Below are 19,621 nucleotides of genomic sequence, written 5' to 3' on the forward strand. Positions count from 1 at the left end.
CAACCCGCGCATGTGCAGTTGGGCCCGCCAACCCGCGCATGTGCAGTTGGGCCGCGCTGACCCGCGCATGCACGGAGGGCTTCTTCATCGCGCTGGCCCCGACCCAACATGGCGTGGGGGTTCAGGGGCCGGCGCCCGTAACAAAGTAGGCCCGGGGAGGGAGAGGCCGGCCCGCCGATCGGTGGGCCCCGATCGCAGGCCAGACCCTATAGGAGGCCCCCCCCCCGGTGAAGGAGCGCTTTTCTCCACCCCATAGGCTGCCCCCCCGACCCTTTGTGCAGAGTTTCCGCCAGCTGCGAGCAGGTGTGAACGGCGTCGGCGGGACTCTGACATTTCCTCGCGGCCGCTCGGCCCATCAAGGCTGGAGAACCGGCGGCCCGGCCTAGAACAGCAGCCTGCGACCGGTGCCACGGCAAACGCACTGGCACAAATGCCGGCGACTCTCCGCACCTTGGAGAATCGCGCGCCAGCATCGGGCGTCGTGGCACAGTAACGGCGATTCTCCGGCGCGGGGCTGGGAGAGTCGCGCCCCCAGTCTTTTCTTTGCTGGTGGGGAATCAATATTGTATCACCCTGACCTACTTCTCTCATCTAGCCCCAGAAGAAGATCCTCTCATGAACTCGTATTCCACAACAAAAGCAGAAGGCACCATGGGAGCTTCCAAAGCATTTACTGCCTCATCACCACTTTCGCTGCTATTTGAATGTTATTTTATCAGTCGCAGGATGTGTTTATCATTGCCAAAGCCAGCCATTCATTGCTCTGTCCTAGCTGCCCAGTGTATGTACACAAGTGAGAGGCTTGCTAGCCTGTTTTGAGGGCAGTTAGGAGTCAGCCCAAGATGGTAGAGGACTCCAGTGACATATTGGCCAGACCAAGTAAAGATGACCAGCTTCCTTCCCTAAAAGACATTAATGAAACATTTTTTTCAAATAACAGTTGGATCAGCTTCATGGCCTCTTACTGAAGTTCTTCTTTCTGGATTTCTTTACACTGAATTTGAATTCTCAAGCTGTCATGGTGGGAGTTGAATTCAGGTTCTCTAGATTATCAACCGAGGCTCTGTGTTACTCGTTTGGTAATATAAAATCATAAGAAATAGCAGCAGGATAGGACAATTTGTCCATCAAGCTTTCTCCACAATTCAGTAAGATCATGGCTGACATGATTGCGGCCTTAACTCCAATTTCCGGCCTGCCCACTAACCCTCACTTTAACTCAGCCTTGACGAGATTCAATGACCTGGGGCGGGATTCTCCCCTACCCAGCGGGGCGGAGGGTTCCAGCGTAATGGAGTGGCGGGAACTACTCTGCGTCGGGCCGCCCCGAAGGTGCAGAATTCTCCGCACCTTTAGGGGCCAAGCCCTCACCTTGAGGGGCTAGGCCCGCGCCGTAGTGGTTTCCGCTCCGCCGGCTGGCGGGAAAGGCCTTTGGCTCCACGCCAGCCGGCGCCGAAAGGTCTACACCGGGCGACGCATGTGCGGGAGGGTCAGCGGCCGCTCACAGCATCCCCACGCATGCGCAGGGGAGGGGGTCTCTTCCGCCTCCGCCATAGTGAAGACCATGGCGAAGACGGAAGAGAGTGCCTCCACGGCACAGGCCCGCCCGCGGATCGGTAGGCCTCGATCGCGGGCCAGGCCACCGTGGGGGCATCCCCTGGGGCCAGATCCCCCCAGGACCCCGAAGCCTGCCCGCGCCACCTTGTCCTGCCGTTCAAAAGGAGGTTTAATCCACGCCGGCGGGCGAGGGTTGACAGCGGTGGGACTTCGGCCCATCGTGGGCCGGAGAATCGCCGGGGGTGGGCCCGCCGACCGGCGCGATTCCTGCCGACCGGCGCGGCACGATTCCCGCCCCTGCCGAATCTCTGGTGGCGGAGAATTCGGGGCACAGTGGGGGCGGGATTCACGCCAGCCCCCGGCGATTCTCCGACCCGGTGGGGGTCGGAGAATCGCGCCCCTGATATAGAACCCAATAGATTACCGTGCTGTAGCAAAATGAAGCATTTGCACAAATAACACGTGGAGCAGATTATGCAGCAAAATCAAGCAGTACTCCTGTTCCTAAATCTTAAATTCCAATGGAACAACATTCAATTGCAAAAGTTTTTAGTCGCAACTGAAACCATAATCTCCCTTCGAGGAAACCTACGTATGCCCCAGGGCTCCAGAAACACACATGTTATATGAACCAGCCTCACACTTTGGTTGAACCATCTGAGCTATATTTCCAAATATATGCTGTCTAAATGAAGTTCTTGCATGTCTGTAGTGTAGCTTCATTTTGCCAATGAAGTTATGCTTCTTCCTTTATGTCGCTGGCCCATGGATCCAAACAAGATTTCCCCAATGTAGTCGTGTTCATTTGTAAGAGTGATTTATGTTGAAAATGTCACATATTTGACCTGCAATGTGAATGTCTCACTCCAATAGGTGCAACAACTTGTCTCAACTATTATTTTCGCAAGTGAACTCCTTACAGTCGCAATAGATGTTCTGATTTTCTTACTTTAACAGAGTGGCTTCCATCATAGAAGGCCAGTAACAGATATCCATCCATTGCAGATGTTACTATGGGAGTGTCCAGAGAGTCGCTGACAGCAAAGATCTGTTTTCCTGAATGGATATCCCAAACCTGCAGAGAGTTGTCCTCTGTAACTGCAACCAGACTGTTCTGCATGCAGGTAGCGATGGAATCAATGTTCCTTCCAACTCCATGAACCGTCCGCACAGCTTTGCCATTTTTGAGGTCCCAGATTTTCAGGGTCCCATCCCTGGATGCAGTGATTGCTTGAAGACCTTTCTGGATACCTGTTACAGCTGTAATCTTGTCAGTGTGACCTGAATGATCATAGGGGGCAACCATTAATGAGCTACACACAGACAGTTAACTAACAACTTACAGCACTGAGAAACAATCATTCATGCACATATGTCATTTATATTGTGCTGGATTTTACACAATAATAATAATCGCTTATTGTCACAAGTAAGCTTCAAATGAAGTTACTGTGAAAAGTCCCTCGTCACCACATTCCGGCGCCTGTTCGGGGAGGCCGGTATGGGAATTGAACTCACGCTGCTGGCATTGTTCTGCATTACAAGCCAGCTGTTTAGCCCACTGTGCTAAACCGGCCCCTGGTATAGATACCATGGGGACAATATTTTTCTTTAAAGATTAACTGAGTTTGCAAAGTATAAAGGTATACTTGGGTCACAACATTGTACAGGAGACTCTGTTTTTGCAGTTCTATATGAGTCGGTTAGCTATGTTGAGAGATGACACTAACAGCTCCGGTTAAATCCTCATACTGGCTGTGGTACTTCATGGAGTCCTGCTTCCTTGTGTAGTAGCATCCCTCAAGCTATATGTAACCAATTGCCCCTCTCTCTCTCTCTCTAATGGAGAAAGATGTCTCAAGCCATTTGTGGACTCTGATATGATTTAGATGAGCAATTGGGTACTGCTTTGGGTACTGTTCAGGTGAACTGCCTCATGGGAAAGTAGCAACAGCCAAATTCGTTGCATCACAGTTGGCTCTGCTGCACATGGGGGGGGGGGGGAGGAGTGTGGGAATGCAATAGTTATGTGGTATTCAATAGTAGGGGAGATAGATATGTGTTTCTATGGCTGCCAGGATGGTATGTTGCCTCCCTGTGCTAGGATCAATGATGTCTCAAAGAGGCTACAAGACATTCTAGAGGGGGAGGGTGAACAGCCAGTGGTCATGGTACACATTGGTACAAATGACATTGATGTGTTGGGTACTCTGGATCTGTGGAGACTGTGTATACCTTAGCAGTAACATAGACAGGCTACAAACACTTGTAATAGTACAACTCTATTTTATTTAACTAAGAGCTGGTAAACATACTTGCACTATGGGTCGACACTATGTTAGATTGACTGAAGACCTATGCCTAACCTGACCAGCCTATACTGCTAGCACATGGTGGATGTTTGTGCTACTGACTGCGGGCTCTGTCTGTCTCAGAGGCTGCATCCCGAAAGAGCGGGAAAACTAATGCCCTCTGTCTTTATAGTGACCGTGCCCTAACTGGTGATTGGCTGCTGTGTTGTGTGTGTTGATTGGTCTTGCAGTGTGTCAGTCAGTATGTGTCTCTGCACCATCATATACTGATGTGTATATTATGACATCCCCCCCTTTTCTAAAACAAATGTGTGCTCGTGGCAATAAATGTAGTATGCGAATGTTCCTAACTATGTGTGGCACATGCGAGCATATCTACAGGACTATGTACAGAAACTCTAAGATATTTACATTGAAAGGTGTCTAGTGCAGATGGATAGTATGTAACACAAAATATAACTAGAACAACAGTATGTACAAACCAATGAGTTAATCAAACAGGGTAACAAAACAATCAGTTCATGAGTTCAAAGAGTCCATGAATTCAGGCAGTTCATAAATTCAGTCTCTGAAGTAGGCAACAAATTCTGGTTGACCGCCGCAAGCGTGGGTCAGGGGCCGCCTGTTCTGGAATGGGTGGGACTGTGTCAGACTCAGAGGGTGGCAGAGCGAAAGGGAGATCTGCAAAGTCCGTGACGGGTTTGTCGTGACGGCGAGGCAGGACATGATGATCTGGTGGCGAGCGAGGAAGGAGTCATAGTGCCTGCCTATTTCGGCGAAGAAGAGAGCCGTCTTGTAGGTGAACCAAAAATGACCTGGGGGCCACTTGTCTGAGCACCACAGCGGTGGCGGACCAACCACCATCGGGAAGTTGGACACGGATCTCATCATCAGGAGCCAGAGCAGGGAGATCCGTGGCGCGGGCATCATACGCCGATTTGTGTTGGGCCCGAGACAACTGCATTCGACGAAGGACCGGAAGGTTGTCCAAGTCCGGGACATGAATGGCCGGCACCGTCGTCCGCAACGTGCGATGTATCAACAATTGAGCTGGTGGCAGGCCGGTGGACAATGGAGCTGATCTGTAAGCAAGCAGGGCGAGGTAAAAATCGGATCCTGCATCGGCCACCTTGCACAGGAGTGGTTTGACAATGTGCACCCCCTTTTCAGCTTTGCCGTTGGATTGGGGTAATGGGGACTGGACGTGACATGTGTGAAGTTGTTTTGTTTGGCAAAATTGGACCACTCCTGACTGGCAAAACACGGGCCATTGTCGGGCATGACCGTGAGCGTGATGCCATGGCGAGCGAAGGTTTCCTTGCACGCACAGATGACCGCAGTTGAGGTGAGGTCGTGTAGCCTAACTGTAGTTTGAGAAATAGTCCACTATGAGGTCGTAGTCCCGGCCAAGTGCATGGAACAGGTCGATGCCCACTTTGGTCCAGGGGGACGTGACTAACTCATGGGTTTGCAAGGTCTCCCTTGGCTGAGCAGGCTGGAAATGCTGGCATGTTGGGCAGTTGAGAACGGCATTGGCAATGTCCTCATTGATTCCAGGCCAGTACACTGCCTCACGGGCCCGTCGGCGGCATTTCTCCACTCCCAGGTGGTCCTCATGGAGCTGCTCAAGGACGAGGTTTCGCATGCTGTGCGGAATGACGATCCTGTCCAGCTTTAGTAGAATTCCATCTACCACCGCCAGGTCATCTTCAATGTTATAGAATTGAGTGCATTGGCCCTTGAGCCAACCGTCTGTCAGGCGGCGCATGACACGTTGGAGCAGGGGATCGTTGGCCATCTCACGACGAATCTGGATGAGCCGTTCGTCCATGGCATGCAGATTGGATGCGGCAAATGCCACCTGAGCATCAATTTGGCACACGAAGCCCGCTGGGTCGCAGGGTGTGGTGACAGATCGGGAGAGTGCATCGGCGACGATGAGCTCCTTACCCGGGGTGTAGACGAGTTTGAAGCCGTACCTCCTGAGTTTAAGGAGAATGCGCTGCAGGCGCGGCGTCATGTCGTTAAGGTCTTTTTGAATGATATTGACCAGTGGCCTGTGGTCTGTCTCGAGGATGAACTTTGGGAGTCCATAGACATAGTCATGGAATTTGACGACTCCGGTAAGAAGGCCCAGGCACTCTTTTTCAATTTGCGCATAGCGCTGTTCGGTGGGCGTCATTGCACGTGACGCGTATGCGATAGGAGCCCATGAGGAGGCGTCATCACGTTGAAGGAGCACTGCTCCAATGCCGGACTGACTGGCATCCGTGGAGATCTTTGTTTCTTTGGCCGGATTGAAAAATGCCAACACTGGGGCCTTGGTCAGCTTCGCCCTGAGTTCCTGCCATTCTTGTTCGTGGGCAGGGAGCCATTGGAACTCGGTCGTCTTCTTAACCAGGTTCCTGAGAGCCGTGGTGTGGGAGGCGAAGTTAGGGATGAATTTTCCCAGGAAATTGACCATGCCCAGGAAGCGGAGGACCGCCTTCTTGTCCTCCGGTGTCTTCAAGGCCTTAACGGCAGATACCTTGTCAGCATCCGGCTGCACGCAAAACTGTGAAATGTGGTCACGAGGAATTTAAGTTCTGTTTGACCAAAGGAGCATTTGGCCCTGTTGAGGCGGAGGCCATGCTCATGGATTCGTCGGAAGACGCGTTGGAGGCGATCAATGTGCTCCTGCGGGGTGGTAGACCAGACGATGATGTCGTCCACATATACGCAAACCCCTTCGATACCTTTCATCATCTGCTCCATTATTCTGTGGAGCACTTCCGATGCAGAGGTGATGCCAAACGGCATCCGGTTGTAGCAATATCGGCCAAATGGGGTGTTAAAGGTGCAGAGCTTCCGACTGGATGCGTCGAGTTGGATCTGCCAGAACCCCTTGGATGTGTCTAGCTTGGTGAAAAATTTGGCGCGAGCCATCTCGCAGGTGAGTTCTTCGCGCTTTGGAATGGGATAGTGTTCTCTCATAATATTACAGTTGAGGTCCTTGGGATCAATACATATGCGTAATTCGCCAGATGGTTTTTTCACGCACACCATAGAGCTGACCCAGTCAGTCGGTTCTGTAACTTTCAAAATTACGCCCTGGTCCTGGAGGTCCTGCAGCTGCTGCTTGAGGCAGTCTTTGAGGGGTGCTGGTACCCTGCGAGGTGCGTGCACCACAGGCGTTGCATTTGGTTTTAACAAGATTTTATAAGTGTATGGGAGTGTGCCCATGCCCTCGAATACACCGTGGTATCGGGTGATGATGGCGTTCAGCTGTGTCCGAAAGTCAGCATCCTGAGACTCGGAAGCGTCAGCGGGTGACAGGGAGTGAACCCTTTGGACAAGGTTTAGAAGTTTGCACGCCTGAGCACCAAGCAGGGAGGCTTTAGTGGATCTCACTATTTCGAATGGCAGGTTAGCCTTTAATGACCGGTGCGACACTTCAAGCTGGCAAGAGCCACTGGCAGCAATGGCATTACCATTATAGTCCAGAAGCTGGCAGGCGGATGGCAGGATGGTAGGCTTGACATGGAGGCTTTCGAGGTCAGACCTGAGGTTGGCTGAAGCGCCGGTGTCCAGGCAGAATCAGATGTGGGATCGGTTGACCGTGAGGGTGGCACACCACTCGTCGTCCGGATCAATGCTGAATATTGGGAGAGACTTGGCTTTTGTCTTCTGGAGCATCTTGTGTTTGGTGATGATGCCCACCAGAAATGGTGCTTTAGGGTCCTCGGTGTCAAGGTCCGGAATCAAGTCGGAGTCGGAATCGGTGACCGGTGGCTGGATGGTTCAGACATTCCTGCGTGGCTGGTTGGAGCGACGAGAGGTAGTAGGTTGAGCAGACCTGCATAGGGCTGCATTGTGGCCAAGCGTGCCACATTTGAGACAGCGGCGGATTTTGCAGGACATTGCCGCTTTCAGTGGGCGGAGCCACAGTTGCCGCACATCGTGACGTCAGAACGTTCGGTACGCCACCACGCATGCACGGGAGCCCGCGAAAAGCGGGCGAAATGGCCGCCCTCATCCAGGCTTAGGCCCTGGAGTTGTTTAATGGCTTGCACCCGCTCTGCCTCGTGGGGACCTTGCCACGCCGCTTCAGCCGCTTGAATGTGCGAGTATCGGTTAGTGGCGTGTTCATGCAGAACGCAGGTCTCGATGGCTATCACAAGGGTGAGCTGTTTAACCTTGAGGAGCTGCTGGCGTAGGGGGTCCGATTGCACACCGAAAACGATCTGGTCACGGATCATCGAGTCGGAGGTGGAGCTGTAATTGCAGGACTGCGCGAGGATGCGAAGGTGGGTGAGGAAAGATTGAGAAGGTTCATCCTTACCCTGCAGACGCTGTTGAAAGACATAGCGCTCAAAACTTTCATTCACCTCGATGTCACAGTGACTGTCGAATTTGAGCAGGACTGTCTTGAACTTGGACGTGTCTTCACCTTCAGCGAAAGTGAGAGAGTTGAAGATATGGATGGCGTGGTCCCTGGCCGTGGAAAGGAAGAGAGCAATCTTCCTGGCGACTGAAGCAGCTTCCAGGTCTGTAGCTTTGAGGTATAGCTGGAATCGTTGTTTAAAGATTTTCCAGTTTGCACCGAGGTTGCCGGTGATGCGGAGCGGCGGGGGAGGGCGGACGCTGTCCATACTACCGGATGGCTGATTGCTGGTCGAAGGCAGATCACTTGAAGGTAGGCCTATTAAACTCTAACATCACATATTGGTACCATGATGTGTTGGGTACTCTGGATCGGTGGAGACTATGTTTACCTTAGCAGTAACATAGACAGGCCACCAACGCTTGTAATAGTACAACTCTATTTTATTTAACTAAGAGCTGGTAAACATACTTGCACTGTGGGTCGACACTATGTTAGATTGACTGAAGACCTAAGCCTAACCTGACAAGCCTATACTGCTAGCACATGGTGGATGTTTGTGCTACTGACTGCGGGCTCTGTCTGTCTCAGAGGCTGCATCCCGAATGAGCGGGAAAACTAATGCCCTCTGTCTTTATAGTGACCGTGCCCTAACTGGTGATTGGCTGCTGTGTTGAGTGTGTTGATTGGTCTTGCAGTGTGTCAGTCAGTGTGTGTCTCTGCACCATCATATACTGATGTGTATATTATGACAGACATAGGGTAAAAAGAAGGACGAGGTCCTAAAAGCAGAATAAAGGGAGATAGGAAGTAAGTTGAAAAGTCGGACCTCAATGGTAATGATCTCAGGATTATTACCAGTGCCACGTGCTAGTCAGAGTAGAAATAGCAGGATATATCGGATAGCTGGTTGTCTCCTTGACGGAATAAGAGTCATCATTCCACCACTCCTAAAAAAAAGTGTATTAAACCAATTACACAAAAGCCATTGTAGTAGTGTAAGGATAAAGGAGATAGCCAGGAGCTATTTTTGGTCGCTGGGGCTCGATGCCAAAATCAAGAATTTGTTTGTCTTGTACAAAAGTGTGGAACCTGCCACAATTACTGCACAGGCAGGAGAGGTCTCCTACACCCTACAAACCCGATAAGATATAGTATGGAGGAGATATGCGGATCAACCTTTGACAACAAGAACCAATCTGCCAGAGACAAAACTGACAGGTCCAAGTCAAGCTGCGCCAAGAGATGACCCAGGCCTTCACGAGAAGCTGACACCAATTGGGGAAAGCAGTACCTCAGTAGAAAACGAGACACTGAGTCAACCTCAGGTCACTATGTCGACTTCGGTTACGATGACCATGGATGACGTCCAAACCAAGCCAAAGACACCAGAGGTTGCAGCAAGCATTAAAAGGCAGACGCTGACCCCGGGTTACTGTCCATGTGGAGTTTGCACATTGTCCCCGTGTCTGCGTGGGTCTTGTTATAGTACTTGCTGTAATATATGTTACCCATTTGCTTCATACCAAGATGCCCTTAAACTCGGTGTTGATTAACACTCATAGTTGTCCAATGAAAGCAAATAATTTATTGAGTAACTAAACAAATAAACTTGTAAGTTTGTTTTCTCCAATACTTTTACTAGCTATTAAATAAACAAGATTGAATAAGAATAAACTATGATTAACTACACTTGCACTCTGAGCTAACTCCCTACACCTCTGATCACTAGTCCCAAGACACACAAAGAGAGGCGGGAACTCAGATTGAGTCTGTCTTTATACCCCTTGATAGTGCTGCCATCTAGTGATCACTTAGCTGTTATGACTATACATTAACTCCTTATGTAGATACAGATGTGCAGATCACTACATCTCCCCCCTTTTTTAAACATATTTTCTGTACCCAGTGAAGAAAATTGTACAATAAGAAATTATGCTGTGAATATCTGTGCAAGTTGTAATGCATTATACAAAGCCAATTAATATTTCATTAATGAGTCCAATCTTTATAAATTAAACTTTTGGGTTTCCTTCTTCTTCTACTGGATCTCCTTGGTTGAAGTGGTGTTGTTGAAGTTTTTATGTCTTTCTGAACATTGTCAGGTGGTTTGTTGAAATTTAAGTTCTGTTTACTGTTTCATGTAGATTCAACGTGGGAAAGACTGGTGTCTGAAGTTGTACTTTCAGTAGCACTCGCCGATTACGTCAAAAAATCACACCCTCTGCAGACTTAACGATGTAGGATAGTGGTGCTGCTTGCCTGAGACTGTGGTTGGAGCAGACCATCCTCCTTCTGAATTTCTCAGTCTGACAATGTCATCCTCCTTCAGTGATTTGAGTTGAATTGCATGCTGATCATAATATTTGTTCGCTACGTTGCGCTTTGATTTTGTCGAGTACATACGATTGATCAGGATCTTTGAGTTGAATTGCAGGTAACGTTGATCTAACGTCTCAGTTAAAAAGCATTTGAGCCGGTGATAACCCTGAGCTTAATGGTGTTGCTCGGTAAGAAAGCAAAGCCAAGGGAATGTCGGATTGCGAGTCATTCGCCTTGCTTATGAGTTGTTTGATAATGTGCACACCTTTCCCATTAGACGGTGGAAAGTGTGGACTCGAAGTCACATGACGAAAGTTGTACTGATTGGAAAAATCTGTCCACTCTCAGCTCGTGAAGCAAGGACCATTATCGGACATAACCGTGCCCATGGAACCGTGGAATCCCATGTCTCGAACATGTTTCCTTATAAGCCTTTATTACAGACGAAGGCGTAAGATCCGGAAGTTTAATTACCTCAGGAAAATTTGAGTAGTAGTCTATGATGAGAACATAGTCACGATCTGTAGCATGAAACAAATCGATGCTTACTTTTTTCTGTTTAACTCCTGTTGCTGGAGTGTCTCTTTACACTATGCTGGTTGATGTTTCTGACAAGTGTCACATGTCATGATCATGTCAATTATCTCTTTGTTAATACCAGGCCAGTACACTGCTTGCTGTGTTCTCCTCTTGCATTTCTCAATTCCGAGATGTCCCTCATGAATCTTGCGTAGCATCTCTGATCTTAGGCTCAGCGGAATGACAATCATGTCATTCAAGTTTTTATCTACTTTTGTGAACTAACGGTCTGTTATGCAGATCACTATAGATCTCAACCCCACAACCCAAAGATGCGCGGGGTAGGTGGATTGGCCATGCTAAATTGCCCCTTAATTGGAAAAAAAATAATTGGGTACTCTAAATTTATTTTAACAATAAAAAAAATTTAAAAGGCAGACGTCTGTGGTTCGCTGACAACCACACAGAGGACAACGGCATCTGAAGGGTCTAATGCACTGGCTGTTGCTGTTGATCGATTGTTCATGTTATACTATTTATTGTGTCAGCATCCTTTGATTTAAAGGGGGGGAGAATGTTGTGTATTCATGGTATTTCTCGAGTTTCCTCACTCGCAGCCATGTAGTGGAACAGGGGCACGTTAAAAGACCGATCACATGACGTCAGTGAGATCGGCCGTTTGCCTAGGCAAACAGGCAGTGTAACACAGCAGCCTGTAAGACAGCATGATAGCACAGTGGGTAGCACTGTGGCTTCACAGCGCCAGGGTCCCAGGTTCAATTCCTGGCTGGGTCACTGTCTGTGCAGAGTCTGCACGTTCTCCCCGTGTCTGCGTGGGTTTCCTCCAGGTGCTCCGGTTTCCTCCCATAAGTCCCGAAAGACGTGCTTGTTAGATAATTTGGACATTCTGAATTCTCCCTCCGTGTACCCGAACAGGTGCCGGAATGTGGCGACTCGGGGCTTTTCACAGTAACTTTATTGCAATGTAAGCCTACTTGTGATAATAAAGATTATTAAAAGATCAGTGTTAACATCTCCTGAATAAAGCTCATCGTTTGTGTGAACCGCAAAGGCCTGCAGCCTGAATTTTAATTTTAAAACCATCACAGTTGCACGGTGGGTTTAGTTGGGTGGGGGATCCAGCGGGGGTTCTGGGGGGATCACTGGTATTGTTACCCAGGAGTTAGAAGTGGTTTTAATCCTTCTATCTTTTCCTGTGTAACTATCCTGCTAAGGCAGTCGGAACCATCTGTTTCAAACCAAGAGTATGGGATGGTTTCAGGTGCAGGGTAATTGTCCATCAGAAGTTTAAGCTTCCCAAGCAATTGGTGTGCAGCCTTCGCATGGAGACTTCTGGATCCCCCAATAAAGAAAATTAGAGCTTTCAAAGTGCTCAACAGAAATTATGAGTAGACTGGAAATAGTTTACGGTTACACGTGATTAAATGTAACTACAAACCTATGTGGGCGTGAGCCAGTCAGTAAGGTAAAAGCAGAAAATGCCGGAAACACTGAACAGGTTAGAACGTATCAGTGGAGGGAGTTTAGCTTTCAGATTTTCAGCAATTACAGTATTTTGCTCTATTCTGAAGCAAAATGCTACATGTTGTCTACTCAGGATCTTTACTATCCTAGGAAGACAGATCCTCTTACCTGTCAAGGTATCATACAGCAGGCCACCTGGGGGAAAGAGGCAGGTGAATGAAGGTACGAGGGAAGGGATCGAAGATTGTTGACACTGATTGAGCAAATGCAGGAGGTGTGGGTATTTCTTCGGGTCACCTGAAGAACAGGTAATGGAGTATACATGTTAAAGTCGCAATTAATATATTAACATAAATATATTTGAAGTGTAACAGAAATCTTTTATATCATACTTGATTAAATTAAGAAACCTGAAAAAGACCTCAGTAGTCTCTTTGTTGTTTGAAAACTAAATGAACTCCCCTCTCCCTCCCCTGTTCTGTTAGAATTCCTCATTATGTCCAACATCAGCTTCAATCTGAAGAGCTGGTCTGCTGGTCTGCACTCTGATCTCTCCAAACCAATTACTCAGGAGCCACGATAAGGCTAGGAGGATTATCGTATCGATGCTGCCCATGGGAAAAGCACCTTTCCTATTCAGTCATTCTTCCTGATTCCTCCATCTGGGCATTCCTATTGCTGAGAGGTTTTTCAAATTAGATTCTCACACTCTCCTTTCTGAGCTTCCCCCAATGACACATCACTCTTGTTCCAGTGATCAGACATTGGGTTAAGTAACTGCGATTGGCCATTGTTCTATTCACCATCCCTGGCAATCATGGTGAAGTGGGCAGGGTTGATACACTCTGATGTGTTGGGTGTTCTGGATCACATACAGGTCACCAACACTTGAAATAGTGCAACACTATTTTATTGAACCATTAACTGTTTAAACATATTTAGACTGTGGGTTAATACGATACTAGCTTTAACTAAAGACCTTTGCCTTGTCCTAACCAGTCGATGCCCAGAGCACATGGTGAATGTCTGTGTTGCAGGCTATGAGCTCTGTCCTCCTAGCTAGCTGTAACTCGAATGAGCGGGAACTCTGATGACCCCTGTCTTTATAGTGCGTGTGCTCTAACTGGTGATTGGCTGCGGTGTTGTGTATGTTGATTGGTCCCATTGTGTGTCCATCAGTGTGTGTCTGCACCATGATATACTGGTGTATATTATGACACACTCTTGTTTTCCTTTTGCCCTCTTCCCTTCAGTGCCATGCGCTTTGTGTGTGTGTTTTTTTTCCAACTTTTTCTTCTTCCCTTGAGGCACCCTCTGAAGCTTGTTTGACCTGCTGCCTATACGTCAGCTCGAGTCACTGGATAGCAATCAGGAAGAGGAATGCACTTTGCTTTTTCCCCTCCTTGACTGAGGGCTCTCTGTTCTATTACTGCCGTTGTACGTACCAGTCGGCATCAACAAGCAGCAATGCAGACCAGCGATCGAACCTGGGACAGTCTCAATATCACATCAACGAATCCACAAAGGCACTGGTGGAACTTTTCTAAAACCAATAGCCTGACTGAAATTCACTTCACACTACTCTGAAACTTACAACACAGAAGAGAAGAATGAATGGAACATTAATTTTCCTCACCATTTTCTTTCTTGAAACATACTACTTTGCTATTTTGAATTCATTATCATAAAGTAGCCGGCATGCAGGATGTTTGTCATGATATTCAAACACACACATCATGATAGACACACCAACAGACAAATCAGAACACACAACACCACAACCAATGACAGAAAGATATAAAAGCACAGACACGACCCCCGGTGGTCAGTATTAGCTGCAGAGGAGGACCAGGACAGATCTGTTACCAAACACACTCAGGGAGACAGCACGTGCAGAGTATCCAGAACGAACTGTATTATAAGAGTTAAAATAAAATAGAGTTGTACCACATACAACTGTGTTGGCTCATCTGTGCACCAGAGCACCCAACACCACAATGTTGAAATGAGAATTGTGCTGCAGTCGGCATTCTGTTACGTTAGCCACCCTTTCACCTGGTACCTGGGGCCACTGGTTTATCCTCTGCAATAATCTGCTGTAAGCGACCGACAAGCTGTGAAGCCAATTGAGAAGGATCCTGAAGCAAGACTCTTTTGGACAAGTGTACGGCTTCATTCAGTACGTTCAAGTCATCGACTTTCCTGTTCAGAAAATATAAAATGGTGCTTGAGCTGCCTTTGTTTTGCTTCGATTTCTCAACATGGCGCAGAAGTACATTCCAGAAAGCAGTGGATAAATTTTGATAAAAGTCAGCCATTCAAATAGTACTGAGACGTGAGGTAATTCATATACCAGAGTCCACAGTCATCAGTCATACTGAAACAAAGAGTTCAGGGATTAGATGGGACAGGAAGCTGGAAGATAGGCGGCAAATTTTTCTGATGACAAACCACAGATTTCAGTTACTGGAAAAATCATAAACAATATATTTTCTTCAAATATGGAAAGACATTGTACTATCTGAATACTTGGGATGCTGACCTGCGGGTTGTTTTTGTTAAAAAAGGCCATAAGTTCACCTTGGACTGGGAATAAACCTGCCTTCTTCCAGGAAATCACCTGAATCCTGTGGTACCTGAGGAAGATCTGTGTTTATATAGAGCTGCAATCGCTTTAATTGATGGGGAAAAACTGAAAGGCAAAGGCTTTTTCGGAAATCACATGGCACGGTCAAGCTTTAAGCATTGAACCTGCTGGGTTTGAAGTCAGTCTTGCTGCGGAATAGGCTGAGAAAGAAAAGCTACCCTAATTGTCTCTCTCTCTCACTGCCTTACCTGAAATTGTGTGTGGTTCTCAACCGGCTGCCAGAGAATCCTCATACAAAGCTAAGACAAGAAGAATTGACACAGCTATATATTCTTCTTGATGCTGAAGTCCCATTGGTGAGAATTTCCAGATGTCCCCTGGGAACGTCAGCCACGTGAGGGAACTCCAGATTGATAGCGTTGAGGCCCTGCAAACGTTATCCCTTACTTTATAAGGCCTATTCTTAAAATTCCAACTCTGCAGAGGGACCACTTTTGCTTGTCATTTGTTCATATCCGTGTGTGTGTGGGGGTGTGGGGGGGGGGGTGGGGGTGTGGGGGGTGGGGGGTGGGGGGTGGGGGTGTGGGGGGTGGGGGGTGGGGGGGGGTGGTCGTGGAGGGCATTTATAAGAAGAGACAAGTAGTTTTATTTGCGGAGTACAATTGTGCCATAACCAGTTCTTGAAACTTGTCAAAAACATTTTGCTTAGAAATAAACAATCATTCTGAGTTTATTGAAAGAAACTTGGTTACAGTCTCTCATATTCAGTAGAGAAGGTAAACAATTTGCCATTTTTGTGAGTAAATTGAACTTTTAAATTAATGGTATGGCCTGGGGATTACTGGGACCAGGTAATAAGCTCATTCCTTCCTTCCTAATCGTAATAAAACCCACCTATCCGGATAGGCCGGAGGCATAGGATATGCACATTACCACAGACAGAGAAATGGAGCAATCAGAGGGTGAATTAACCTACACATGCCCCTCATTGCAAATCAGGGGCGGGATTCTCCACAATTGGCGCGATGTTCGCCGACCGGCGCCAAAAACGGCACGAATCAGTCCGGCATTGCGCCGCCCCAAAGGTGCGGAATCCTCCGCATCTCGAGGGTGCCGAGCCCTAACCTTCAGGGGCTAGGCCCACGCCGGACTGATTTCCGCCCCGCCAGCTGGCGGGAAAGGCCTTTGGTGCCCCGCCAGCTGGCGCGAAACTGACTTTGCCGTGTGGCGCATGCGCGGGAGCGTCAGCGGCCGCTCACGGCATCCCCGCGCATGCGCAGTGGAGGGGGTCTCTTCCGCCTCTGCCATAGTGGAGACCATGGCGAAGGCGGAAGGAAAAGAGTGCCCCCACGGCACAGGCCCGCCCGCGGATCGGTGGGCCCCGATCGCGGGCCAGGCCACCGTGGTGGCACCCCCCCCGGGGCCAGATCGCCCCGCGCCCCCCCCAGGACCCCGGAGCCAGCCCGCGCCGCCTTGTCCCGCCGGTAAGAGAGGTGGTTTGATTCTCGCCGGCGGGAAAGGCATTCCAGCAGCGGGACCTCGGCCCATCGCGGGCCGGAGAATCGCCGGGGGTGGGCTCGCCAACCGACGTGGCACGATTCCCACCCCCACCGAATATTCGGTGCCGGAGAATTTGGCAACCGGCGGGGGCGGGATTCACGCCAGCCCCCGCCGATTCTCCGACCCGGCGGGGGGGGTCGGAGAATCCCGCCCCAGGTTCCATCAACTGAAGCCTCAGAGGATACTTTTTTTTTCTTTATTTGTTCTTGGGATGTGGGCATCGCAGGCAAGGTCAGCATTTGTAGCTCGCCTCTAATTGCCCTCGAACCGAGTGGCATTGTTTAGAGTCAACCACATTGCATCCCCTTTTCCAGGTATGAATGATAGAGAACATAAAGGGATATAAGGGATATATTTGGATTTGGGGACCAAGGGCAATGTGTCCAAGTTTGCAGACGACACTCAGATAAGTGGTAAAGCAAAAAGTGCAGAGGATACTGGAAGTCTGCAGAGGGATTTGGTTAGGCTAAGTGAATGGGCTAGGGTCTGGCAGATGGAATACAATGTTGACAAATGTGAGGTTATCCATTTTGGTAGGAATAACAGCAAAAGGGATTATTATTTAAATGATAAAATATTAAAACATGCTGCTGTGCAGAGAGACCTGGGTGTGCTAGTGCATGAGTCGCAAAAAGTTGGTTTACAGGTGCAACAGGTGATTAAGAAGGCAAATGGAATTTTGTCCTTCATTGCTAGAGGGATGAAGTTTAAGACTAGGGAGGTTATGCTGCAATTGTATAAGGTGTTAGTGAGGCCACACCTGGAGTATTGTGTTCAGTTTTGGTCTCCTTACTTGAGAAAGGACGTACTGGCACTGGCGGTTGTGCAGAGGAGATTCACTAGGTTAATCCCAGAGCTGAAGGGGTTGGATTAATGAGGAGAGGTTGAGTAGACTGGGACTGTACTCGTTGGAATTTAGAAGGATGAGGGGGGATCTTATAGAAACATATAAGATTATGAAGGGAATAGATAGGATAGATGCGGGCAGGTTATTTCCACTGGCGGGTGAAAGCAGAACTAGGGGGCATAGCCTCAAAATAAGGGGAAGTAGATTTAGGATGGAGTGTAGGAGGAACTTCTTCACCCAAAGGGTTGTGAATCTATGGAATTCCTTGCCCAGTGAAGCAGTAGAGGCTCCTTCATTAAATGATTTTAAGATAAAGATAGATAGTTTTTTGAAGAATAAAGGGATTAAGGGTTATGGTGTTCGGGCCGGAAAGTGGAGCTGAGTCCACAAAAGATCAGCCATGATCTTATTGAATGGCGGAGCAGGCTCGAGGGGCCAGATGGCCTACTCCTGCTTCTAGTTCTTATGTTCTTATAACAGAGACAGAAATTAGTCACAAAATGAGTGAGACAAAACAATATAACAAGAATTCAAAGACAGTTCAGAAAGAATGAAAAGCATCTGAACGCATAACCGAGGAGCAGGAGTAGGCCATTCGATCCCTTGAGCCTGCTGCACCATTTGATATGATCATGGCTGATCTGGGGCGAAATTCTCCGTTATCGGCGTAAAGTCCGCCAGCCGGCGGCTAAAACAGCGCAAATCCCACCTGTATCCCGGGCACGGCCGCAGAGTTGCCCCACGCCACAGCCGGCATCTGTGGAGGGAGGTGGCAGAGGCCGTCACCGCTGTGGCCCTGACATCACGGACAGGCACCCAGTGCCACAAGAAGGTGAACAACCTTGTCAGAGCAGCCAGGGTGAGCCTCCCCCCCCCCGCCCGATATCCATATCCCCCATATCCCCCCTCCCCCATATCCCCCTCCCCATATCCCCCTCCCCATATTCTCCTCCCCCATATCCCCCTCCCCCATATCCCCCATATTCCCCCTCCCCCATATCCCCCCTCCCACATATCCCCCATATCCCCCCTCCCCCATATCCCCCCTCCCCATATCCCCCATATCCCCCCTCCCCATATTCCCCCTCCCCATATCCCCCCACCCCCATATCCCCCATATCCCCCCTCCCCATATCCTCCCTCCCCCATATCCCCCATAGCCCCCCTCCCCATATCCCCCCTCCCCCATATCCCCCCTCCCCCATATCCCACATATCCCCCTCCCCATATCCCCATATCCCCCTCCCCCATATCCCCCCTCCCCCATATCCCCCCTCCCCATATCCCCCATATCCCCCCTCCCCCATATCCCCCCTCCCCCATATCCGCCTTCCCCCATTTCCCCAAGTGAATCCAGCCCTAACCTTAACCTTTGCAATACACGCACAACCGATGGCGTGCATTCATATACCTGTCTAACACTGTTGCCTTTTACCACTGCCACCACCCCCCTCCCCCCCCCCCCCCGCCCTCCTCCCCCCCCCCCCCCACAGGAGAAACGCTCACACAACACCAGGGAGCATGTGAGGACTGGAGGAGGCCCCGCTGATGAGAGGCCACTGACCGAACATGAGGGAAGGACCCTGGAACTGGCTGGCGGACCTGAGGACCGGGAGGTTGCTGAAGCAGAGGTCGTGGGCCCACCAGCAAGTGAGCCACCGACAGCCCGTCCCCATATCCCCCCCTCCCCCATATCACCTGATCACTACCTGCGGGTCTAACCATGCATGCTTCATTGTGTATCGCAGGAGCAAATGTCGAGGCACCCATCCCCGCAGATGCAGACCACGCGCATGATGCCCCTCGGAGACCACGGGGAACGGAGAGACCCGGATCCTCTGGCATGCGAAGCCCGCAGGATGCTCCTTGGAGACCACTGGAGATGGAGAGACCCGGACCCTCTGGCATGCGACGCCCGCAGGATGCCCCTTGGAGACCACTGGAGATGGAGAGACCCGGACCCTCTGGCATGCGACGCCTGCAGGATGTCCCTTGGAGACCACGGGAGACGGAGAGACCTGGAGCAACAGGGAGATGATGCCCCCGTCTTGTGCGGGTGCGACGACGCA

General features: G+C 49.5%; 1 protein-coding gene across 2 annotated transcripts in view; it reads right to left on the reverse strand.

Moving 5' to 3' along the window:
* LOC140429174 (uncharacterized) overlaps window positions 1–19,621 on the reverse strand; it is a 254,567-nt gene that overhangs the window by 92,472 nt on the left and 142,474 nt on the right. For both annotated transcript variants that reach the window (XM_072515841.1, XM_072515842.1), the window contains exons 17-19: window positions 14,621–14,760; window positions 12,727–12,855; window positions 2,507–2,838 (exon numbers count right to left, since the gene is read on the reverse strand). In XM_072515841.1, the coding sequence (XP_072371942.1) occupies window positions 2,507–2,838; window positions 12,727–12,855; window positions 14,621–14,760 (601 nt within the window). The remainder of the gene's footprint in view (window positions 1–2,506; window positions 2,839–12,726; window positions 12,856–14,620; window positions 14,761–19,621) is intronic.

This window comes from Scyliorhinus torazame, chromosome 9, assembly GCF_047496885.1.
Source record: "Scyliorhinus torazame isolate Kashiwa2021f chromosome 9, sScyTor2.1, whole genome shotgun sequence".
NCBI lineage: Eukaryota > Metazoa > Chordata > Chondrichthyes > Carcharhiniformes > Scyliorhinidae > Scyliorhinus > Scyliorhinus torazame.